At 40.3% G+C, this 25,482-nt stretch overlaps 1 protein-coding gene across 3 annotated transcripts; it reads left to right on the top strand.

The window, feature by feature from the left end:
- The first annotated feature begins 3,730 nt into the window (after nucleotides 1-3,730).
- coro2aa (coronin 2Aa) lies at nucleotides 3,731-24,296 on the top strand. 3 transcript variants are annotated; one of them, XM_070913573.1, is made up of 13 exons: nucleotides 3,878-3,903; nucleotides 4,003-4,049; nucleotides 10,851-11,051; nucleotides 15,048-15,164; nucleotides 16,215-16,364; nucleotides 16,628-16,807; nucleotides 17,712-17,828; nucleotides 19,660-19,764; nucleotides 19,848-19,944; nucleotides 20,966-21,078; nucleotides 21,212-21,302; nucleotides 22,045-22,304; nucleotides 23,120-24,296. In XM_070913573.1, exons 3-13 carry the CDS (start codon nucleotides 10,851-10,853, stop codon nucleotides 23,255-23,257), a joined length of 1,569 nt encoding a protein of 522 aa, XP_070769674.1. In that variant the 5' UTR covers nucleotides 3,878-3,903; nucleotides 4,003-4,049; the 3' UTR covers nucleotides 23,258-24,296. The 3 variants fall into 3 exon arrangements, with proteins under 3 accessions (XP_070769667.1, XP_070769674.1, XP_070769659.1); XM_070913566.1 differs by lacking the exon at nucleotides 4,003-4,049 and having other exon boundaries at nucleotides 3,731-3,903; XM_070913558.1 differs by lacking the exon at nucleotides 3,878-3,903 and having other exon boundaries at nucleotides 3,935-4,049.
- The last annotated feature ends 1,186 nt before the right edge of the window (nucleotides 24,297-25,482 follow it).

Genomic DNA, 25,482 nt, shown 5'->3' with positions numbered 1-25,482 from the left:
GTAACGGAATGAGCTACGTTGAATTTTATTGAAACAATGCAAAGAAGAACATATTTCATGTGTGTTTCTCTTTAGTTTCTGACTCAAGGTTCTCCAGCTGTACTGACAATGAACTCAATAGCAAGAAAGGCTTCTTCACACTCTGGATTTGACTCCCTGACAAAAGACCATCTTGTGTTGAATGTCTGAATGCATCTTGCTAACCTGAATCCTTACAGTCTTTCCAGCATCAGGGGACTCTTGATTGTTTATTTTTGTTCCCAGAAGCATCCGATTCATTCAACTTTACTCACCTTTTTAGATTTTTCCTGGCCTGATACAACCAGAGATATAAACAGCATGGCAGAGTCTCTGACAACTCACACATGTATATTGTTAGCCTTAGCATGAAGATTGATCTAAACAAAACCAGATACTGAATATGGTTTTGTCTTTCCATGGACAGAAGAAGCAGTGACACTCTGTTCATTCCTATAAGCTTTAACTGTAGATGTTAAAGCAGGACATTGGCATCACAATTAGTCATCAATTTAGTTATAGAAGTAATGTTGTAAATGTTAAACTTTATGCTGCCATATTGGAATGTCTAAATCACCTTTTTACCCCTCAATTGACCCAAAATTGAATGTTAATTAATATGAATTGCACATAAAGTATGAACTGGAAACGTTTTAAATGTTTTTCACCGCCTGGCCTGCCTGACGACCCGTAGAATCAGTATCTTCCCTGTGTGTCCCGGCAGGTATGGCTCCTCATTTCCACAGTAAAGCAGCAAAACCAGCATAGAACAACATGCAAATTCATTCAAACTGAAAAAGCTTGATCTTGCTTTTCTCGTGCACAGCGCTGCTCAGCAGACATATTAGAGCCATAGCAAGTGAAGCAAAAGGGTTTTATTTCTGCAGCAGGAAGGTGTTATCCTGAGCAGTCATTCAGACATTTATTTGCTTTCTGAGTGACTCGTGTAAATTAATCTGTCTTTAATGGAGGTTTCTGTGTACACTGGACTTCAATATCTCCAGCTGACTTATGCAATTATTGACTGCACCTGTTCAGTGAAGTATATACTCTAATGGGACTGCGCTATTTGCTCAGTTTGTGAACACTTGGCCATTTAAAGCCCATAGTGAAAACACTCAAGTACAAAAAGCCTATACCTCTCTAAAGCAGTTTAGGCCCCAAACTGAAGGATTGAACAGGATTGTACTTGGCTCTGAAACCAGGTGTTTTTACAGTCAAAACACAGTCAGACGGCTAATCAGGAATGACAAAGTGAGGAAGGGAAGGTCATTGTGTCTCTGTAGTGTCAAAGGCTCTGGCCTGTTTTCTCACAGCAGCCAGCTATTAGTCTGCGACCGTGTGATCTGTGATTAGAGAGCGAGCCTTGTGGTTTGAGCTCTTTGGAAAGAGTCACAAGCTTTTTAGGACTCATGCCCTGTCCTTACTGATAATTGCCACACACTCAAAACGCCAAGGTTTAATCCTGAGCCAAGAGCTGAATGAAAGGAAATAACAACAAGTGGAGCCTCGGCTGCCTGCAAAGTGTTCATAAATCAAAGCTGTCTGTCTGCTTTGATAAGAAGAGTAGATACGTGGTCAACATTGGCCAATCACGCCACTGTCTGTCTGGTTGATGTGTCTGACACACCTTTGGCACGGTGATCGTGGCTAACCTGCTCGTGTGTGTGTGTGCCATGTTTGGTCAGATTATACCATATCAGATTATATATATATGTATTTCCAAGTAATTTCAGCATCTGTATAATCAGTTATATTCTGTAGAACAGCTGGTTTAAGAGGTTTCTTTTTTTAAGATAAAGGTAAGAGCAGTCATTTTCTTCTGATTTTAGGGTTTGGTGTGTATTGAATGTTCTCCCTGATTTGAACATGATCCCAAAAGATTGTTGCGTCAAACTCCTGCCTTTTGATGAGCCAACCATTTCCCACATCTGTATCAGTGTGTGTGTGTCCTGCTTCTTATCTCAGAGACTGTGTGTGACCGTTGGACTTTGTTGTGTATTTGGGGGACATGTGTTTGTCGCCAGCTTTATCAGTAGTGCATACGCGTGTGTGTGAGTGTGTGCATCTGTGAGTGTGTGTGTGTGGTACAACGAAGTACAATTTTGAGCCAACTTGAGTGTTTACTTGAGTGTTTCCATTTTCCATGTTTTATGCTACTTCATGCTCCGCTACATTACAGAGGGAAAGATTGTGCTTTTTACTCACATTTATTTGACATGTGGCATCAACATTGCCATAGATAGTTAAAATTAGCAAAGGTAAAAATCCAACCGTTAGACAAACATAAAACTTACAAAACTGCAAGGATAAAAAGGAATCCTTTTTAGGATGAAAAGGGGCTTTAAACCAGCATTAAATCAAATCAGATACACAACAATAAGGGATAAGAGTTAACCTGAATGAGCTGAGCCTCACTAAGATCTAACCATTGCAGGTACAGGGATAAATTGTCACCATGATCTGAATACAACTGGCGTGCAGGCATGCACGTTTGTGCAATAACAACGATTGATCATCCCCTCGGCGGCACCCCCGTTTGACTGCGTGAAGGCCGGTTGTCAGTGGCCGGCTTTTTCTCTTATTGACCCGTTAGCCTCTGGTGGTAATGTGGCATTACGTAATGCCTCACCACCGCTGTCCAGCTGAAGCCATGTGAACGGCTGAATGGGTTTTAGGCATTTGGCCAAACAATCCAGCCCATCTCATTTTGAGTGCAGGTCGCACCTCTTTGCTATTACTTGATGGTTCTTAGTCTGAAGAGTGTCGGATTGAACTTCACAGAGGACAGATGGTTTGAGGAGGACTGCCAGAGATGATAACATTAAGTGGTATTAGTATCAGTTTGGGGTGTGTGTGGAGTAGAGAACATCTGACTTCACTCTCACACCGTGCAACTTATGAATGAATGAAGTGACACAGTAAGTCGTTAATTTTTTTAATCTATGAAACAGCTAATACAACTTTAGCCTCTTTCAAATCTACATTAAAAACCTTTGCCTTTATTACCTCAGAGACAGTTTAGAGGTGACAGACGGGAGGGAGAAAAAAGTCATGCGACAAAAGTCCCTGTTGCATGTATTCTTTTTTTTTTTTTTTTATTACTTTTTGACATTTCAGTGATTTAGTTGCAAGTTTCCCATCTTTGTGGAAGTACAATACTAAATCACTGAAGTAATCCCTCTGAGGCCACATGGATGCCCTGTTTTTCTGCACTCTTGATAAATGATTTCCTCTACTCCACTTTTATTTCCGGCAACTTATCACTGCACAGTACAAGCACTGAAACTGTGTATTTGCGTTTTATACGATTTGAATTTCCTGTTTATTGTTTTTAAAAAGCTGTTCAAATGCATTTCTTTGCCTTTATAGTAAGAGCTTTGAATTAAGTCTCATCTGACAAGTAGGTAATTTGTTATTGAGCAACAAGCGTGAAGAAGAACGTCTGCCTCTTTCTTTCCCTCCTCCTGTCTCCTTAAAGATCGAGGGAGAAATCCTGACTGAGCAAACACCGTGGAGGAGCGACGAGAGGGAGCGGCGCTCAGAGGAAAGAGAGGGAGTGTGATTACCTGCAGCTCTCTCTTTCTCTCTCTCTCCCCCTCTCTCCCTCCTTTTAGTCACCTCCCTCTCAGGGAGTGTACACTCTCCTGCGCTCTCCCCCTGCTTGTTCACACACGCACTCGGCTTCGTGCTGCACACACACACACACCCACCATCTCCTCTGACTGACTGTCTGTGTGGACTGTGCACATCAAAGAAGAAGCTCGGTCAGGACTCTGCTCTGGACGGGATAGGGAGATTTCAGATCGGCTGTTTGTGTGTGTGTGTGTGTGTGTGTGTGTGCTTAGACAAAGCGTAGAAGCAGTGTTGATCCATGTGCTTGAGGTAAAGCAAGACAAGTGATTTTGTAGGGGGGGGGGTTATGTTTTTTTTATTTTTTATTTTGCCTCTCAGACACAGAGAAGTAACTTTTTCTCTCTCAAGGACCCACTGCTCCTTCTTCTAGTACTAGTGACGACTCACTCGACAGGGTGAGTGCTGCTGAACTCCCAGTTTGACTTTCTCACACTCCCTCTTGCTCAATTGCCCACCCTTTCTTTCTCTTCCGTGTCGTCTCTCTCTCTCGACTTCTTTCATGTCCTGGACCCTCGGATCAGTCTCTGCAATTTGACGTTCTGTTATTGATCTTTCTTTTTTACTCTTTAGACCTCTGTCCTTAAATCTCTGTGTTAGTGTGTGTGAGTGTGATTGTGGGTGTGTGGGCGTGTGTGAGCTCACTTTTTCCCCTGGGGATTCAAAGTCAGTGTGCATGTGCATGAGACAGGCTTGAACAAGATGAAACAAAAAATCTGCCTTCAGACCAGCTCGTAGCCTGAATCCGTGCACATTTGAGAAACTATTTTTAAAAAGTTTCCGCTGCACAGCACAGATTTATCTGACAGCAGACTTGTGCTCCTTTTTAGTAAATTGTCCTATTGCTCAAACTTGGACGAAGTAGCCAGTCATTCGCTGCCATAAGCGTGGAAGTATTTTCTATTTTTTGCTGATGACCAAAAAAAAAAAGATGTCAATATGAAACTACAGTGAAAATGACATCTTCATCCACAAGTCAAGTCATCTCTACCCACAGATGGCTATTTATGGTGGTGTCCACCCTTCGAAACACTACCATTCGCTGAAATATGTGCCTTGTGGTTTGAATGGCAGTCTGGTTGAGGTCTTTTCATTAAGCCTGGTATCCTGTTTCTCACGTCAAGGTTTATGAACGTATGAGCGTGCAGTGCTTTTCGTCCCAGTGAAGGTTAGAGCTCGAACCTCAATACTTTGACTTACTGTACTTTCTGTAGTTGTGCAGGAGCACTGTTTTCCTGTGCAATGAGGGATTATTACCAGCATTTCAGGTGCACTAACTTTAGCTTCTGTCGAAACTGTTGGCTTGTTAACAGCCTGTCTGATTGTCTGACTTTTTATGTTTCCATCTGACAGTGTAGTTGTCAAGTCGTCGTGTTCCCAGATCTTAGCATTACTTTAGTGAGTACAATGCTATGATAATTAACAGAAATAAAGGCCAAAACTCCAATAAAGAAGGCCCAAGTTGTAATAAATTGGAACGATCTTTAAATTACAGCTTCATATCCATTTCCACCAGACTTAGAATATAGTAGTGCATATTCAAATGATTCGTGTTGGCATTTATCAAGTCTTATTTTGTCCCTGAAATAGGCTGCTCAGCTATAATATTGACCGTGGCTGGTGTACAGATTCACCGATGCTGCCATGGGACAGAGAGAGTCAGTGCGAACCTGAACAGGAACTAATTTGTTCTCCCAGACGAACCAATTTTTGTCGATATTTTGAAAACAGTTAATGTAAATCCCACTGCAAAGTTTTTTTCCCTCCATGAGTCGATTGGTTTCATTCATATTGTCACACCCTGCCCACCAGACTCCTGTAAACGTTAATCATCAATTAACCTTTGTCTGTTCATGAATTCATACAAGGATTACTGTGAGCTAATCAGAAGATCTGACCGTATAAAAATGGATGCCAGGGCTTCCTCAAGTGCTTTAAAACATAACTGACTTAATTATTACACAACGTATGTGGACATGTTGGACTTTGCAACAAATGCACTGGCATGGTTTTGATGAAACAGAAACTAAGATCTGTTTTTATGTTTGCGGGGGTGTGTGCTTGACTGCGTGGATATCTGTGCAAACACACACCTTCTCGTAGATGTCGTACTAAGTTTCTCTCCAGTGCCACAGAAAATGTGCTTTAGAACTCTTTTACAGCTTATGTATATGCTGCATGAAAGATTCTCCAGGTAAACACTCACAGACTGACACACAGTCTTATCCTTTCATTCACATGTGAAGCAGCTATTGGATTACCAGCGTGGCTGTTATCCTATTACAAGACAGAGGTTGTAAGCTGTCATCTGTGTATGATAGCAGACAGTCTGAACCAATGGAAGCGTGTCTCACTCACTCAGACACACACACAATGAATATGTGTACACACACACTGCCATGACATGTGTTCACACCTGTACAGTCCTCGTCTTGAATTTCACTTGGAGCGTTTACTAAACATCACATCCAGCCATACAGTTTGAGAAGGCGGAGCTGGTGCATGCTTGGTTTTATAAGTAATGGGTTTTTGGATTAGGTTTGGCGTCGGGAGGTCGTCATTGTTAGGACGGGAGAGGGGCCAAACTCCTTGCAGACATTTGGTTGGTGGTATTGATAGTAGATAGTAGATAGAGAGCGTTGGGATTAGCAGATTTTGAATTCAAATTGTCTTTCCGCTCATAGCTTTAGGCCCAATGCTGCTTAAGTAACCAATATCTTGACACCAATGAGTAAACTTTGAAATCCCCCCTCCTCCAGCACCAAGCCTTGGCAGGCCGAAGAGAGGAGTGGCTGCTGGTGTGCGCGTTTATGAGTTATGAGGTGCTTAAAAGACCGCCTGTAGGTGAGGAGTAGGTGAATACGTATACTTTGCACATCTATATACAAGTACAGACCCACATAAGAACTCTGGCTGAGAAAACCAGATGTACAATATATCTTTTTTTAAAGTCATATCTGTGTTTTCAGTTTAGTTTTATGACTGTTTTTACAGCCCCCTTATTACGGTTGCTGCTGTGAGTCACTGGTCACAGACTAAAATAAATTTCCCTCTGACAAAAAAGGACTACATCTCCTTTTTTTTAAATTTTGCTAGACTTAAAGCCTGTCAAAAAATAAAACCTTGTGAATAAAACCGTTTTTTTCCCTGCTGTCAGTGAACGTGCCTGACTATCTTTTGATCAGCAAGAAGCCAGTGTAAAAATAGCCGGAATAGTGTTTTCGTCATCAGTTCTGTGAGGGGCTGAGACAGGCCGCCCACCATGCAGCCTGCTGTGTACCTGCTGCAAGACACAGCTGAGAGGGAGCTGCCACTGGCCTGATTACAACCTGCTTTAGATGTGACAAGATGTCTTAGCTTTCTGCCCTGGAAGCCTCTCCCTCTGGTCTTGTAAGCCTCAGCAACACATGAATGCTGATTATGTCAACCCAGATATGCTCCAGTTTGTAAGTGCGTGCAGCTCACTGAGCATTGCATTCAGTCCTTGATCACCGACCGGTTTATGCATCAAAAATATTGGTCAAAGGTAGAAATGTAAAGGAGATAACGGTTAATTTCTCTCAGTGAAGTAAATATTGGATTCCTCTCAAGTTCTTACGAGGAAGTTGCCTTTAAATATTGTTTTTTTTCTTATTGTAGAGCAAAGCAGGTGGCATTTCCTTTAAAGGCACAGAGGGTTGATAATGATCAAGAATGTATTGGCTATGCATTGCAACACATGTGTTATCAGAGACGTTTGAGTTCACAGAATAGGAATAACTGACTTGACTACTATAGGAATGCATGTCAGTAAGTCCAAAGTGTGTATATATATATATATATATATATATATATATATATATATATATATATATATATATATATATATATATATATAAAGAGTTACATGTTCCTGTGCAGACCTGAAACAATTAGTTCATTCATTTATAAATTGATGTACGCAACTATTTTGTTTTTGTTGGTAATTGTTTGAGCCACGCTAGTGGTGTGGAGTTAAGAAATGCCATGAATCCTAATGACTTTGGCAATCTCTTGACTTTTCCTCTAGTGCCACCATGGGGCTGATATTTGTGGATTTGAGCAAAATATCTCAACAACTATTGGATGGATTGCCATTGAATTCCATTAATTCATGTTCCCTACATTACATTCATATAGCGCCATCATCAGGTCAACATTTTAATTTGTCAAAAACCTGCTGTACTTTGTTTGGTGCTAATAGCAAGTGTTAGCATGCTAACAAGCTAGTTGCTAAACATCACCATGTTAGCGTTTGTACGCATGTTAGCATGCTGATGTTAGCGTTCAGTACAGCCTCACAGAGCTGCTAGCATGGCAGTAGACTCTGTTCAAGCTAAAATACCAAACATTTGCTTGTTCCAGCTTCTCAAATTGCATTCCTTTGTCTATTATGTTAGTAAACTAAACATACTTCAAAACAAGCAGGCTGAAGACAGTTGAAGACTCTGTGAAAATGTGGTGGGCAATTGTCATTATTTTCTGACAATTAATAGACAAAAAGATTATCATAACAAAAACATTACCTCTTGAAAAAATTTTGTTGCACTGTTCCTATGTTTGTTTGTGCGCTATGTATACAGTCATTTTGCACAGAACTTTTACACTTATTGGATACTTTATTATTATTTTTGGCAGGTTAGCAAGACTATGTTTTGTTGTACGCAAGTATAATGACAAATTAATTTGAATGTGATAATTAGAAGTAGATGTTCATCATTTTTTTTATCAAAGGAGAAGATAGCATACACCATTATCCACATATGCTTCTTTTTGTTAGTATTTTGTTTATTGGGGCAAAAGAAATGCTGAGGTGTTAACTGTGTTCAGCTGCCAGGATGGTCACATGGATGTGAGTGATAATGTCTTAGAGGCAGTCACACTCTTAAACACCTGAGAAGTTAAATGAAGCTCGTCGTCAGGTAGGGAAACATTCCAGTGTGACAGCATGAGGCTCTCGGTGATGGCCTCAGGGTGGAAGGTGAGATGTGGAGCAGTAAGCCGAGACATGGAGAGTCACGATCCCCACCCGTGCGTTTCTGTTACTCTTGAGATTCTCCTCCTTTATTTATTTCCTTTTAACCAGATTTCTGTCGGTTTCATTCCCCGCTCGGCCTCTTTGCAGCCAGCGGAGCTGCAGCCACACCTGCAACATGCTAACCAAATGCTGTTATTTTTACTTCACTCGCTGTGATGTCACTCTGTTTGCATCTCGGCTGTATTTATTTAGCCATCATCTGAAAGGCTGGCAGGCATGAATCAGGAGAATGATGTCATCGTTTTTAAGGACAAGAATTGTTTTTAGGTGACGTGTGATTTCTAAGAAAACAGTGTGCTGTCATGGGTTTGTGCCTCCTGTTGTTTTGTTGTCTTGCTTTGCCCTATTCTCATTGAGAGAGCAAAGAGGTATGCTCTCTCTCTCTGTGTCTACTCCAAGTCATCATATGGGTCAATTTTTTGCGTTAACAACTTGTCCATCAACCTCCTCCACCCCTAATTCATAAGTAATGACCATGCAGCAGGCAGGCAGGGAGCCAGACAGAGTAGCAGAGCAGACACGCTGGCTGGCCAGGCCTCGTCCCAGTGGACCAGAGCCACTTATCTCTCAGAATAATGACATATGCATCGACTAGCTTAAGGAAAGTGGCTAAAAAGAGACTCCAGATTTGGGAAGTCTTACAGATTTTTTTTTCTGTGTTTATTTACTGTTTTATAATTGACTGAGTGATTGATTTTATTTGGAGAGTTTCAAAAACCACTTATTTCATACATAAATTAAATGTGTGGCAGAGAAATATTAAGCAAGGATAACCTGAAAAGTCGTAGTGCTTCTCTATTAATATTGTCATTTATAACACATAAACAAATGATCTAATAAGGGATGCACAATGAACAACCTGATCTCATTTGTTCTTAAACCATTAACAAGGTTTTCACACTTCACTGTTGTCAATGTTTAGATGACAACTTAAAGTCTATTCTGCTTTACAGCATCAATACTTTGGAAATAGTTTTCCCAACCAAATATTTTTTATAAAAACTGTCCTTAATGTGATCTAAGAAACTATTTCTCTACCTTGATACAATTCATACATTCAAAATGACTTGACTCAGTGTGGATTTGAGGATGCAGCATGAGCAGGTGTCCAATGGATTTATTTTTGGATATGTAAATCATGTTTCCAGGAAGCTTTGAAGTACAAACATAAAGAGAAAATCGTCGCCATAATGACTCTAGATAATGATAATGATGATAATGTGTTGTAACTTAGTAGCATAGATGCTCACCAGACACACCTAAAATATAACCCATATAATTAACAAACTTGCTTGAATACTTATTCCATTACATCTTACATTTTAACACACTGCACTGACTCGACCCAAACACCTTTTTTTCCCCAAATGAAGTGATAAGTTATTGACCAGCAACTGTCAGACTTTCAAAAGCTTTTTGCACAGTAATTGTTTTACCGCATTCTTATTAGTCTGGGACACAAGAGGAGCAGAATAATCAGAATTTAAAAATAGATTGTAGGGAACAAGCAGAACTCACATCATTAACAAATAATGGGAATAAAAGTGGGACTAAAATAATACCCTGTGGAACACCACAAGATATTGTCTTGGCATGAAACAAAGCTCTACAAATGTCTATAACTTGAGAAATAAATGAGTGCTTAAGGTTCAGTCAAAGGCGGTATCTTTTATCATTTGTTGTTCAAATGTCAACTTTCTTTTTCAGAGTATTAACACTAGATTATTGTTATTCTGTTTATATGTGTTACTGCTAAATAGAGGATTTACTCTAGCATGCTTATATTACTGGTGCACTAAACTTTCTGTATAGAAAGATGAATGATGTAAGTTGCACATCAAGGAATTTCCTCAGTTATATCACTCAAAAAGCTTGCATGTGCTAGCATGCTCAAAATCAACCAACACTATATTAATTTGTTGGTTTGATTCTTCATAGATCCACAAGTAATCCTGCAAAGAACCTCAGCAACTGAAGTTCCCTGTCTTGCAAAATCGATCACGTCTACCTTTACTCTGCTCTTGTACTTGTGAGAAAGGAACATGACTATGAACACCTATAAAAAGCCCCATCACATAACTGTGAGAGAGATGATTCTCCTTGACTGACCTCCCGTTTCCTCCCTCCCTCCCTCCTCTCTCAGATGACATGGCGTCCTCAGTATCGCAGCTCCAAGTTCCGCCACGTGTTTGGTAAGGCTGCCACCAAGGAGAGCTGCTATGATGGCGTGCCAATCACACGCAGCGTCCAGGACAACAACTTCTGTGCTGTCAACCCACGTTTCCTGGCAGTCATCACTGAGTGTGCCGGGGGAGGGGCCTTCCTGGTCCTGTCTGTCAATCATGTGAGTGTCTCCATCTCATTGCAGGTTTTACGGACTGATGTCAGCAAAGCTCTACAGTGTACACAGGTTCTCTTCCTACAACACAGCTTTTATAATCATCTAACCAAAAGAAGTTATTATAGATGGACATTTTACTTAAGTGTAGCATCAAGTGTGGATGAGATTGACACGACTATTCAGGTTGTTGTGTGGTTGACTAATAGTAATAATAAACTCCTAAATCAGAATTTTTATTTGACCTCTGTGAAAAAACATGAAGTGCGTCTACAAGCCGCAATTGGTGGGACAGATGCGTCACTCGCTACTGATTGGTTAAAGCAAAAGAAAACAAATGAATCCCCTCTCTGAAACAAAAATCGACTAACATGAACATAATGTCAGACTGAGTAATAAAGTGAAATGAAACTGCAGTTCAGTCAGATTGTCAGGCTAGGAGAAAAGCACTGCTGTCCCCGTTCTATTATTTTATATTCAGACTATAACTCCACAAACTTGTTGTGAGGAGCTTTATGAAGTCAGTTCTCATCGCTTTATTTGTTTTCCAGAGGTGAAAAGTTGGAGATCTGGACATTTTGACCGATCTTATTTATTTATTTTTTTTAAGGAGAGCCTGTCTCAAAACATGAAGGCTTATGGTCCTTGTAGTTTGCAATGAATATTATAACAGCTCATCGTAAAAAATTTGGTTGAAATTGTAGCTAATGAGCATACTGCTTAAGGTTTCTTCCAGCTAGCTATGTAGCAGGCATGCAACAGAAGAAATCAGAAAATCAACATGAAAAATGATCACCAAAGATGTAACAAATTGTCTGCTTTCATGATGGCAGTTCACGTCAGAAGAAAATAGTACAAATGTCAGATTTTTTAATATTTTGTGTATTTTTTTTTTCAATTCCTCTGCTGACTGCTCAACATCTTTCATGGTTTCTCTTTGCTCCTGCTCACCTAGCACACCTGGAAAAGACAGCTCAGCTCTCAGATTATAAATAGGACGGCAGCAGTGGAGCCAAAAGAATCTCTAAATACCGTGAAACCCCCGGCAGCTCATTGACTACAACCTAAACATCGCATGTGGTCGACTTTTTCCCCCCTCATTATTCTGTCTTATCTCCCACCCCGACCTCGGCTTAAACGTGATTAATCACACTCTCCCAGACATTATTTATGCATATTATCACTTCCACTGGTGTTATCAGTAACAATGGTGATCTCTCAAATAAACTCAGCCAGACCTTCTCACTTGTGTGCTTGTTAAATTTACAGTCCCGCTGTATATCTCCAGTCCAGAGTGCTTCATCAAGCTGAACACCTCTCCCTCCTTTCTCCCTCTCTCCATCTTTTAAATCGTCTTGGTGAATTATCACCACCCTCCCGGCATGGGCAGGAATTGCATACGAGCTTAGGAATGACATAACTCATCTTTTGACCCCCCCCCCCTCTTCGCCTCCTTTCAATGTCTCGAGGAGGTGAAACTTCAGAACTCTTCCCCCTTCTGCCGCCTTCACCTCCCATCCATGTGTGTGCACTTACAGATAAGCTATTGTTCTGTGGAGAAAAGTAGTTAACGCACATACATAAATACATTCAAGAACAGAAGTGCTATGTTCTACTTACTTGTGCATGTTTTAGGTTTGCTGGAAGCACAGATAATGCTTACATCATTCCCATGTTCCAAACACCTGCACAGTAATCTAACCCGCAGGTGTGTGTGTGTGTCAGTTGAAGGAAGGTCCTGTGCGCACAAACAGCATAATTAGCAGTCTTGTCGGGGCAGAAAATCTTCAGTAAGACTCCGTGACTTTTCACTTGTAATAGGATCATCGAATAGCAGGGTGTGTGTCACAGTCGTTTTGTGTAATTCCACCTTCAGCTCATCCCTTCAATTTACGTTAATGTCATGAAGAGTTTGACTGTTTGCAAGCTGGGATACTTGTACTGACCTGCACAAATCAACGTTTCCTGTTTAGACACGAGCTGTCCTTGCCCTCGTCGTCTGGCTAAAGCTGCCCTAATCAATATTTTTACATACTTCACTGATTTTTATCTGTCAGTTTACAGGGCTTTGGGAGTACTACTGCAGATGTGAAAAAGAAGTTAGAAAGAAGTGAGGTTACCAGACCTCTGTAGCCCGCTCCTCATCTCTGCTTGAGGCTAGGGGCTAAGGTACATTTAGTTGTCATTCTACAACACAGGGCTGCACAATGGAATGGACATTGTAGCCCCCCTTCACGCTGCACACACAGAACATGTATACAAGTATTTGAAATTAGAATAGAATAAAATGAATAAATAAATGAATAAAATTATAATAAAAATAAAAAAATGTATATACAGTTACTTATATACATATATTATACAATGGTAGTGGTACGGTAATGTGCAAAACCAACAAAGCAGAAAGGTCCATGTCATTTATTTGAGGTGGAGTTGAGGAGTCTCACAGCCTGAGGAAGCTGCTCTGTAGTCTGATGGTACGACAGCGGATATTTCTCTGTTGCTTGTCAGATGAACACACAGAATGACACGCCCGAATCGCCATGCTATGTATGCTACCTGCTCAGCCCCAAACGGCAGACAAACAAAGTCAGTGACAAGCTGGTGATCACAGGGAAGCGTTTAGCAGCTTAAGAGCCAAATATTTCCCTCAGGAGTTGGTGAAAAGGTTTATAGACCACCTTTACCAAAGTCAATCTACATCCTGCGCTCTCAGGACTCCCTGCTCTTTTCTTGACCAAGACTATGTACAGAGCTCGGTAAAAGACCTTTCATTGTGGGTAGCTCCGTCTACTTGGATTGAACTACAAAAAACCTTTTTAAGGTCAAATCCTTAAAATGATATAGGGCAACTGTAATTTCAGAGTACTGCAGTGTGCAAATGCAGTTGTTTTATGGTATAGTTTTAAATACTCTTTTTTGTTTTCTTTTCCTTACTCTTCATCCTTCTATGTATGTTATTTCTGTGCTGCTTCATGTAAAATAATTATGCTTTAGCTAGGACTCTCTCAAAAACGATTTCAATTTCAAGACAAGGGAAGTTCTGGTTAGATAAAGCACAAGAATAAGGTGAAAAGAAATGAAAGCCTTATACCGAATTAAGGATTGGCCCTCTCGCCTCGAAACTATCATCTACCTGGCAGCTTCAAGTTGCTGTTTTCATGTAAAATTCTATTACTATTAGCTGTTTTTTATGTTTTAACTCCTCTTTAACGCATTTAATACAATAAAAATACATTACTAACAATAATTAGAAACAAATAAATAATAATCTGAGAACAGAGACTGAACTAAAACTAGGACCACACCATGTATTGAATATACGCACACATACCCGTTAATATACTATACAGTTGTAGCTCAAGTCAAGTACATAATATTTTGCGTTGTGCTGGATTGTGCGAGCGTATTTTAAAAAAGAATTATGGTATAATACAGGGTTATGAGAAATTAAAGGAATAGTTCGACATTTTGGGAAATACTTTTATTCACCTTCTTGTCGAGAGTTAGATAAGAAGATTGACACCACGCTCATGTCTGTACAGTAGATATGTAGGTGGAGCCAGCAGCTGATTAGACTGGCTTAGCGTAAAGTTGCCAGGAAACCAGTGGAGACTCCAGGAAGTGACTGCTTCTGCCCAAGAAATAGTCCCGCACATAACCTCGCTGTAAAGCGGTGAATTTACGTTTTTACACTTTGGTTTTTGTACAACTTAAACAAACAAGATATAATGTGTTAATTACTGAGCTTTAGAGGTGCTGATAGGCTGATTTTGTGACCTTTAGACAGAGCCAGGCAAACTGTTTCCCCCTGCTTCCAGTCTTTATGCTAAGCTAAGCTATCTGGCTGCAGGCCATAGATGTTTAGTGTACAGACATGAGAGTGGTGTCAATCTTCTTGGCAAATAAGCATATTTCCCAAAACTTCAAAGTATTCCACCAACCCAATAATAGACATTAGTTAATATGTTCTGTGTTCCTATTTTTGTGTGTGTCTATCAGACAGGTAAAGTGGACCCTCACCACCCCAGAGTGTCGGGCCACAGAGGCAACGTGTTAGACATCAAATGGAATCCCTTCAACGACTACTGCATCGCCTCCTGCTCTGAGGACACCACGGTCAGCACACACACACACACACACACACACACACACACACACACACACACACACACACACACTTTACATTTTCAAAATGGTTCGCTGACTTGTTATCATCTCTCCTGGAATATGAGCATGTAGCAGCAGGGAGATAATTTTATTGCCTTGCCGTTTTGCCTTCAAGAAGAACTAGAAGTCATTCCGTACATTCCTCAGCTCTGACCTGACCGAGAGGCTCGGAACAAATCCTTGAACACAGAAAGAGAAAGGAAGAGTCAACAGGTTTTACCTCCTCTTAACACTATTTTTACAAAGCGTGCCTTGGGGCTTTGTCATTTATTCTCCAACTTTAGTCGACCCTGTATCTGTGTTGGTTATTTTTCATAGATTTAGAGGCGTTAAATGCAGAGATTCATGTGCAGTGGTGGAGGAAGTATTCAGATCCTTTACTTAAGTGAAGGTACTAATACCACACTGTAGAAATACTCTGTTACAAGTAAAAGTCCTGCATTGAAAAAGTACAATCAGGAAAATGTACTTAAAGTATTAAAAGTACACGATGCAGAAAAATGTCCCCTGTGACTGTTATACTATTACTCATTCATTGATATAAAAGCAGGATTTTACTGTTGTAGTTGGTTGATCCGGAGTTCATTTTTAATTATTTTGTATCAGACTACAACTCAGGATTATTGTCATTATAGTTTAATCTGCTCAATCAATTTTTTGTTTGGTGAGTAACTGGGATGGCATTTCTCACTATTTTCAGAGCCCAAAGTGACACCTTTACAATGCTTATTTTGTCCAACAAACAGTGCAAACCTCAACATTATTACAAATAAATTAAAATGATTAAAATAATTAAAATGAACAGTAGCAAATCCTCAGTTGCCAATTATTTCTGTCAATAAATTAATCATCAATCGTTTCAGCTGTACTTTTTGATGTGTTTTGTATGCAATTGTTGATTTGTAAAGTAACTAAAGCTGTCAAGTATAAAATGGCATAAAAATACTAAAGTAAATGTACATAGTTATATTCCACCACTGTTCATGTGTGTGTCCACAGGTGAAAGTATGGGAAATCCCTCCTCATGGGGTGTTCAAGAACCTTACAGTACCGTGGAAGGAGCTTCAGGGTCACAGCCGCAGAGTGGGCCTCATCGAGTGGCACCCCACTGCTAACAACATCCTCTTCAGTACGGCCTACGACTACCAGGTAACCCAGACATACACACTCGCGCACACTAACCCTGACACAGCCACACACACAAAAAAAAAACTACAAGCTTAAAAGACTTAGGACCCACTGTGACATATACAGTCTGTAATTATGTATTACAATGCAGCCAAACAGGTCACAGCTGTTTGTAGCAGCCCAGTTCTTAACAACTCTTGATAAAGGTTGCTGAAGTCAAGTCAGAATAAATAAGAGTCTAAAATAAACAAACTGTATTTATGTGTGTGCCTGTACACCTGCAGGTGATGATCTGGAGCCTGGACTGTCCCGAGCAGGTGATCAAGAACCCTGTGCGGACAATCAGCCACCACACGGACGTCATCCTCTCCATGTCTTTCAACACAGATGGCAGCCTCTTTGCCACCTCCTGCAAGGACAGGAAGGTCCGACTCATGGAGCCACGCTCAGGAAACCTCCTGCAGGTAATACTGTGTGTGTGTGTGTGTGTGTGTGTGTGTGTGTGTGTGTGTGTGTGTGTGTTGTCTTTTCCTGTGGTTAAGTTTGAGAGTTCCAGTTTTATTTTGAGAGGCGGTTACTACAATATGTAGCAGCTAATCTGATGTATCACATGTCACTGTAAAGAAAAAGTCTAGTTTGGGCTATTTATTTTTTGTTTTTTATTAGAAAAAACCCCAACAAAACAGGAATTTATCAGTGTGGGTGAAAATGTTATTAAATAAAAAAATCTGTTTTAAAAATACCATTTGTAGCACAAACACTCTGTGGCTGAATCATTTGTTGTTTTTTAAATTAGTTTTAGGGACTTATTTGCATTTTCTCGTCATATTCTGTAACTGGAAGTATTTATTTTAGATGGGCTCTTCGCAAAATAACCTGATTTACTTTAAACTGCAATGAGCAATGTCTCTTTTGGGGGCTGAAATCCAGTAAAACTAATGCTCCCTTTTGAAAAATCCAGATATTTATCAGTGAAAGTCAATAAAACCTAAAAAAACTTTGAGCCTTAGTTGTAGTGAACAATAACCTCCCAGCCAGTGGGAGTCTCCTGCTCCTTTGCCCCTTCCCAGGCCCAGGCGCTCATCCAGCACCACACAGGCAAAACTGACACCTCTGGTCCAAGCAGCCCCACAGCATAACTCCTCAGACCTCTGGGTCACCAGCCAGTGACTCTCACACTTTACATTAATCTGCTCTCATTACCTTCACCTGCCAAACAAGCTCGAGTAGACGCATAAGGAACATTACATGTTGTAGTGTCGATGTTTTGGAAGCTTTAGAAGGTAGTCTTTTTATATCACTCGTACTGCACATAGCATATGCTTAGTGTGCCTAATGCCTTGTTTGATTTGTGTCGTGTGTTTGCAGGAAACCAACTGCAAGACGCACAAAGCCAGCAAGGTGCTGATCCTGGGTAACCTGAAGATGCTCCTCACAACAGGCACTTCACGTTGGAATGATCGACAGATAGCTCTGTGGGATCAGGTGAGACAGAGACGGCAGAACAACTGACAGCACAACAAGTCTTTTGTGACAAAATAATCTCATCTCAAAGGTCCACTTACTAGCTTTTTTTTGGCGCTTTCATTCGCATTTCACGGTCTTAATCAGTGAATGGAGCCAGATCAGGTGTCAGTAAGTTCATACAATCACTTGTTATCAGGTGACTGAAGCGCCACACTTGTGATGACACCTGAACCCGCTTCAGTCACTGATGAAGACCATGAGATGCTCTCAGGTTGAACGTTCTGATAATAATAATTTTGTCACACGTGTCGTTCCCATGTTCAAGAAGTATTTTGTTGTTGTTATTTAATGTTATTTTCTTTTCTTATCTATTGTAAAGAAAAACAAACTCTCTGCATTCTTGTGCTGTCAAAAATATTCTAAATTCAAATTGTTGAAGTTACCCATGAAAGTTGTTTTACTGTTTTCTACACACAATCACTAATGTGCAGTTAATACAGGCTGTATTTACGTTCAGCAAGTTACTGAATATGTTTCCTGTCCTCTTTATTTATCTGCAAAAGACTCATTACCTTTTCCCATGACAAAGAAGTAGGGCTCCAGCTAATTATTATTTTCATTAGCAATTAATTAATTAATTAATCATTTTGTCAATAAAATGTCAGATAATAATGAAAAATAAGCGTTATAATTTCCCACAGCTGAAGGTGATGCATTCTAATTGCTTGTTGTATTCGATCAACAATCCAAAAACCCCGAGATGTTCAGTTTGCCTGCAGATGTCACAACAAAAGCAGCAAATCTACACAATTGAGAAGCTGCAACCAGCTAAAGTGGTTAAACGATTAATCGGTTATTAAACAGAAACAGAGAATAATAGACACAAAGACGGAAAAAAGACTAAATACTTAACTAGAGAAGATTGTTGTGATTCATTTTTTATTAAGTTTAACAACAACAAATAGAGATATGCAGAGGAGCGACAGAGGTCATGTATATAATCCACACAAGAAGCAACAATAAGCAATAAGAGTCAAGGTCCAGAAATTAGCACAATCCCAACAATAGAGAATTAATAATAATACAAATTAAATAATGGGCAGCATATTACATCACCAGCGGAGAGGTCACAAGTTTAGTCAGCCCTGTTTCCTGGCTTACATCATTAAAGCCTCTGAGCATTAGAGAGTCAGGATAAAAGGAAAAAGGACATTTGAATATTAAAATAAATATGAACAGGAAATATTAAGGCAAAAATTAAGAGAAGGTGAGGAAGGTTGAATATTTTGGACATAATCAACTATGTTCCATAACCTCACTGGTTCATCTGTTTTGCTCCAAATGGCCTCATGTGTGAATCAAATACTGCAGAAAATAAAAATAAAAACATGTAGTACACATCCCGTCACGTGAGGTCTCATGGCTGCGATGCTGCTCAATATGAAGTGGAACCTCTCTCTCACACAACTCTGCCATCTAGTGGACAAATGTGTGGAAGGTTAAACCACTCGGCAGGTTAGCTGAGGACTTCACTGTGCCTGGTGTTAAAGTAGAGCCGGGGTATTCTCTGCTTGATTATGTCAATGCCAAGTGCTCTGATCAGTCACACCTGTTAGCCTGTAAGAAGAGTCGGCGCGGCAGACTGGTGTGTTTTTGATGTGTGCGAGTGTGTTGTGGGTGGGAGATTATGGCCGAAGCCCGGATTAAGGATTGAGTGTTCAATGTTTTTAATTCAGCGCTTGAGAGTGCTGCTTATGTAGAAGTGGATTTAAATGATTGCGTGTTTTGATATCAGGGTTGTCGTACATGTTACTGGTGCTTAAGGGTTGTTTTTGTGTGTGTTTTGTAGGACGATCTGTCTGTGCCTTTGTTACAAGAGAACCTGGACGGTTCGTCAGGAGTCCTTTTTCCTTTCTACGACCCCGACACACACATGCTCTACATTGCTGGGAAGGTGGGTCTCTAAAAGCAATGAGAAAGCGTCTACAAACTACTTTTTAATATTATTGTTACAAAGACTTTTCTTGTGTCTGTCAGGGTGACGGAAATATCAGGTACTATGAGATCAGCTCAGAAAAGCCGTATATCCACTACCTAACAGAGTACCGCTCGAACCTACCTCAGAAAGGAATGGGTGAGAAACACAAGCACACACACACACACACACAATGGCAAAACCCCACACTATTTCCTTGAATGTGTGTAAAATGTGGCTGTTGATCACTTGATCACAAACTCCGCCTGTCCTCTGGCCGTGCTGACTCTCTTGCACCTGTACGCAAAGTTGCTGTGCAAATAAGCCTGTGGTATTTGACTAGCCAAACAAGCTGATCAAAGCGAAGTCGTAGATCACGTGAAGTGTCATACAGCATGAGCTGAAGCCTGCAGACCGACAGACAGACATTCGCTTACGTCGTGAACTGGAACTCAAACATGTTATGGAACTGAACAGCAGCAGCAGAGATATGACCCCACCCACTGTTCCACCTGCAGGAAGCTGCTAGCGTAGATGTAAAGTTATATCAACATGTAATGTATGTATTGATGGATTAGACTTCCTAGATGTTCAGCCATTGAGGGCATTTTCAAAAAGAACATCCTATTAAATAATAATGCTAAAAATAATCCAATTTCAATGCACGGCTGAGTATACAACTGAAACTTCAGAGCAGTCTGGAGGTCCAGAAGTGTAATACATCCATGAGAAATGAATGCCCAAATTGATTGCAAGGTTCTAATGATCACAAATAGTCCATATTTTGATTTGGGTTGCGTGTTAAAAGGTTAAAAAGCTTATAATTGATTTACTGCACAGTGTGCTGAACCTGTGCTCAGTGATTTTTCCATTGCAACATGAACACATTTGCACTCGTTAAAGGGCTTTTAAAGTTTTCAAAAACTTTTTCCTTTTGCTTGTTGCAAAATTAATCATATTCCTTCTTGTCGAGCCATATCGTATTTGCAGTTTGCAGTTATGTTTTGTCTTGATGTTCTCTCATCGTATCTCCATCAGTCGGCACACTTTTAGTGTACAGTAACTGTACTTAACTCTCCACAAAATATAACAAAAGGTACTATAAGTATAGGATAGCGCAGTAGTGTAGCAGACAAAGTGTGTTTCCTGTGTAACAGTTGGTGTGTGTGTCTTCCTTCAGGTGTAATGCCAAAGAGAGGTCTGGATGTGAGCTCCTGTGAGGTGTTCAGGTTCTACAAACTGGTGACAATCAAGAGTCTCATTGAGCCTCTTTCCATGATTGTGCCCCGCAGGGTGAGAGTACATCGACTCACGCAAACACTTAGGGATATAAAACAAGCACATCCTTTTTTAGCTTAATAGATTTCAGAGACCTGATTAGGTGTGTGTACGTCCGCCTGAAGGTACTTTTTATATGCGTTTCTAGTCGGAGTCGTACCAAGAAGACATCTATCCAATGACGGCTGGTAACAAGCCTGCTTTGACTGCAGAGGAGTGGCTCAGCGGCATTGATAAAGGTCAGAATTAATGTGCGTGCATGTGACATTTGTATATGTTGGCGAGGCACTGGGGGATTTACAGGTCTTCTCTTATTTCACGCCGTGAAAGGCTGGTGGTGAACTGCTCCAAAGGAAACCATAATCAGGGTTCAAATATACCTAAAAAAAGAACAAAACAAATACAAGTAGGGCTGCGTGATATCAGTGATCACAATGTTGACAAGAGTATATTTTTGGTATTGAAAGGTCACATGCATGCAAAATCCATGTAAAATAAACAAACTGATGTTAAATACTTATTCCCCTGTTATGTATCACATTGAACAAAACTCTTCACATATGTCAAACAAAAACTTTACTTTTGAATCATTGAGTTGGACGACAGAATCTTGTTATGATAAAATCATATCATCACGACACAATAGTCAATATATAATATTATCAAATGATTGCATTGATTGATCACGTTGATTTTTTTTTTGCCATACCATAAATGTTCTTTGTTTGACTATTTTAGTTCTATAGTATCTAATCTGTTTGTAATTCCTTACCAGTGGTGGAAGAAGTACTAAGATAATTTATTCCTTCTGCATTTAAAGTACATCAGCAAACTTAATGTTGTAGCTGGTCAAGGCAGAACTGATTTGAACTACTTTATATACTGTCAGGTAGTTTAATTTAATAACTATTATTCTATTCCTGAGTGTCGGGATCATTCAGTTTAGCTCATTGTCCTCCTGTCGCTCTCTTTGTCCTCCAGGCCCAGTGCTGATCTCTCTGAAGCCTGGAAGTCAAGTAGCAGAGTCGTATTCAGAGATGAGCAAGGGGCTGGGAAACTCGCGGGACACTCGCAGGTCTCAGAGCAGACCAGGCATGCTACAGCTGGCGTACATTCAGGACCAACTGGGAACCAAAGACGGCAAGGAGGACGGCGGCAATGCAGAGGACGACAGGAGTCGGACACCCGTCAGCAACGGAGAAGACCTCGGACTTTGCTCTCCCCCTAGGACAGAGAATGAGGTACTGAATGGTTTTGGTGTTTGTTGGTCCATAAGTCCAACGGAACAATTAGAAAAGTCGCCTAAATTTCTCGATTATTAATGCACTCACTCTGAAGATTTTATTCAGTTTTATTCATAAAGAACTGAGACTGAGAAAAACCATACACCACAAAATAAAAATAAAATGAATAAAGCAGGACAAGATGTATACAAATATATAGTTTTAGTAATTAAAAGTAAAAACAAATGGAGGCCCTGAGAGATCAACGCACTGCAACTTCAGAAAACATGTTCTCCAATTTGACAACACATGCACAGCATTTAGAAACAAATGCTGCAAAGTGAGAAAACACAACCAAACACAGAAATAGTAGCACACATGACAACGGAATCTGTTTCCAGGGGACGGCTGGGAAACTTACAGCTAATTTTCCAACAGCACTTACGGATAGCCGACCTCAATAACTTGATGAGCCACAAACCATGGCAACAACAAGCGTGTCCCAGCCGTGTGCAACACCTTTTAGTTTCCCTTGGAAACACTTCCTGTTGTTATCTGTGCTACTTGCAGCCTTTCTGTGTTTGGTTGTGTTTTCTCACTTTACAGCATTTTTTCTAAATGCTGTGCATGTGTTGTCAAATTGGTGAAGATGTTTTCTTAATTTGCTTGTGTTTTTTGCATGTATTTTCTTAAGTTGCAGTGCATTGAGCTCTCGGGGCCACCGTATAAAGCAAACTGTAGCCCTAAAGTAGGGGTTGACAAAAGCAGGATTTTGTAAATGGAAGTTACACCCTCCAATATATATTGTGTGTGTGTGTGTGTTTTGTCCGCAGCTGCGTCTGAAGTTCCACAAGCAGCAGGAGGAAATCCGACGGTTGAGGGAGCTCCTCAACCAGAGGGACGTGCGTGTCAAACAGCTGGAGCTGGAGATTAAGAACATCAAAAACTCGCAGTCTCAGAGCTCACTTTAAGACTCGCCCAAACCCACGGAGTCACCTTCACCTCCTCATGGGAACACACGCATCACTGTACAAACCCCATTTTCAAACCGCCATACCCCTATTAGGGTCCTGACTCACCTCCTATCCTTTAATGAGCCCCCCCATACTCACTGCACAGGGGTGATTTAAACCTCAACGTTGTGTTTTCTTTCAGCCTGCCGTTCTGTTAATTCCACACATGGTGCACATATTCTTTGTTCATGTACATACACTCAAACACTGAGTCTTACCCAGCTGTAACATGTTTTAAAACTCTTTACACCTGTTGACCTTTACCCCGTTTTCTTTTTGTACGCTTCACAGCTATGCAACTTTGTTGTCATTTTTAGCTTTTTTTTACGCTGAGAGATAAAAAGGATGTTTGTGCCTGTCTTGGCTGAATGATGTGGTCATCTGTGTGTTGATTTGAAAGTTGTTGCTGGGCAGGCGCAGACATCCTGTGTGATTGTACGATAACGCTGAATTTATTTTTTATGCTTGGTGATTGTCCCCCTCCCCCCCAATATTTAAACTACTGTAAGTGGCTGTGGTGTTTTTAATGTATGTGTGCTTGAATGAGAATGATCTAAATGAATGAAAAAATATCTTCACAGCTGTGTTCTTGTGTTCCACTGAGCTGAATTCGAATGACTGGAAAATTGGTGAAAAATCAATCTGTTTCACTGTTTCACTGTTTGTGTAAGCCAAGTCTGCAACTGATGCCATGTAGCAGTTTTGATCTTCATTTTTGTATTTATTTTTAAAATACAGTCAAAGAAAATACCATTTAAATCAAGTACTTGAATTTGCGATTGTAATTAGCTTTTTCCTGATGAGGAGTCACTGTGTAGAAACAATTTAAAGCCATTGTAGAGCCGAGCCCTGCACCACTTCTGTTAGCTTGTTGGCTTATTGCCCTCTGTAAAAACATGAAACATGACGCGGGGGTTTCCTGTACGTACTTTAAGCTGAAACGGTTTCTGCTACTGTAGTGGATAGTAAAATCTTATATCTAAAGGTATAACAAAGTTCCCAGTTAATTTAATATATCATGATATATTTAAAATTAGAATAAAATTATTGTATTCACATTGACCACTCCTAAACCTGTAGTTTTTGAATGCTAACAAAATATTTATTGAGCTCAACAGTTTCCATCTCCACTCAAGGCCACTTACTCGCCTGTTCTGGAAGCTTTCAACTGTCTTCATTTGCAGATTAAGTTTTTAAGTAAGAGGACCTTGAGTAGAGATTGTTTTTGTCAACTGCTGTTTCAAGAATGAATTGTCAAGCTCAATTATAAACCAACAGGGATGAGAAGTCAAGGTACAGATGAATAGATATCCGACAGAACATCCCCATGATGTTTCAGCTTTGAAAGAAACCCTCTGTGTGAAATTACAGTCTGGTTGAGGCTGGTGGAGGTGAGCTCAACAGGGGAACAGGTCTTCATCTCTAAATATGAACATTTTACTTAAATGTGGCCAGGAACTCATCAGTGTTTTGTTAGTTTTTAAATGCTTAGCTGTGGTGATCAACTGCAAAGACTTAGATAACTGTAAAATGTACTCTGAGCAGTTGGTAAAGTCCATCCTAATGACATGTAGAAATGTGTTTTCCCTCAGGGAAGTTCTGAATGGTGTTCATAGTTTTGACCTCGGTGCAGTCGGACCAGTTTCTCATATTTGTTGCTCTCAGAATTGAAAAACATTCCCTTGTCTCTCATCTCAAAGTTGAGAATTCTCTGAATGGCATGTAAATATGCATCGATAGCCAGTCTGATACATGTACAAATTACCATGCATGCCTGTATTTACAGTATGTAGTCAGAGGCACAAGCACCATAATGATATTCTAGATTTGGCCACTTGATCGATGAAAGATTTAACACATGGAAACTGCCACACCACCAACCCGCACACATACAGACACACTGGCCTCAATTACAATTGTGAACCTTTTGACCTCTGGCAGGACAGTTCTAGCACAGCTTCATCTCTGGCTGACTTTTGTCCAGGAGCAGCAAAGCCCAGCCAGCGTAAACTCTAACCACCACTGCCGTTGGTGGACGAGTCTCAACACATTCCTACAATGTGCTGCTGTTTTTACAGTTGGCCAGTTGACTTGCTCAAGGGCTGATGTGGCTGTTTGTTCACATCACAACAGGTTGTACTTAACATCTAGCTTCTTTTCTGTCACAGAGCCACCACAACCAT

This window comes from Enoplosus armatus, chromosome 2 (assembly GCF_043641665.1).
Source record: "Enoplosus armatus isolate fEnoArm2 chromosome 2, fEnoArm2.hap1, whole genome shotgun sequence".
Taxonomy (NCBI): domain Eukaryota; kingdom Metazoa; phylum Chordata; class Actinopteri; order Centrarchiformes; family Enoplosidae; genus Enoplosus; species Enoplosus armatus.
The sequence above is the reverse complement of the archived record's forward strand: the minus strand, read 5'-3'. Positions and strand labels throughout refer to the sequence as shown.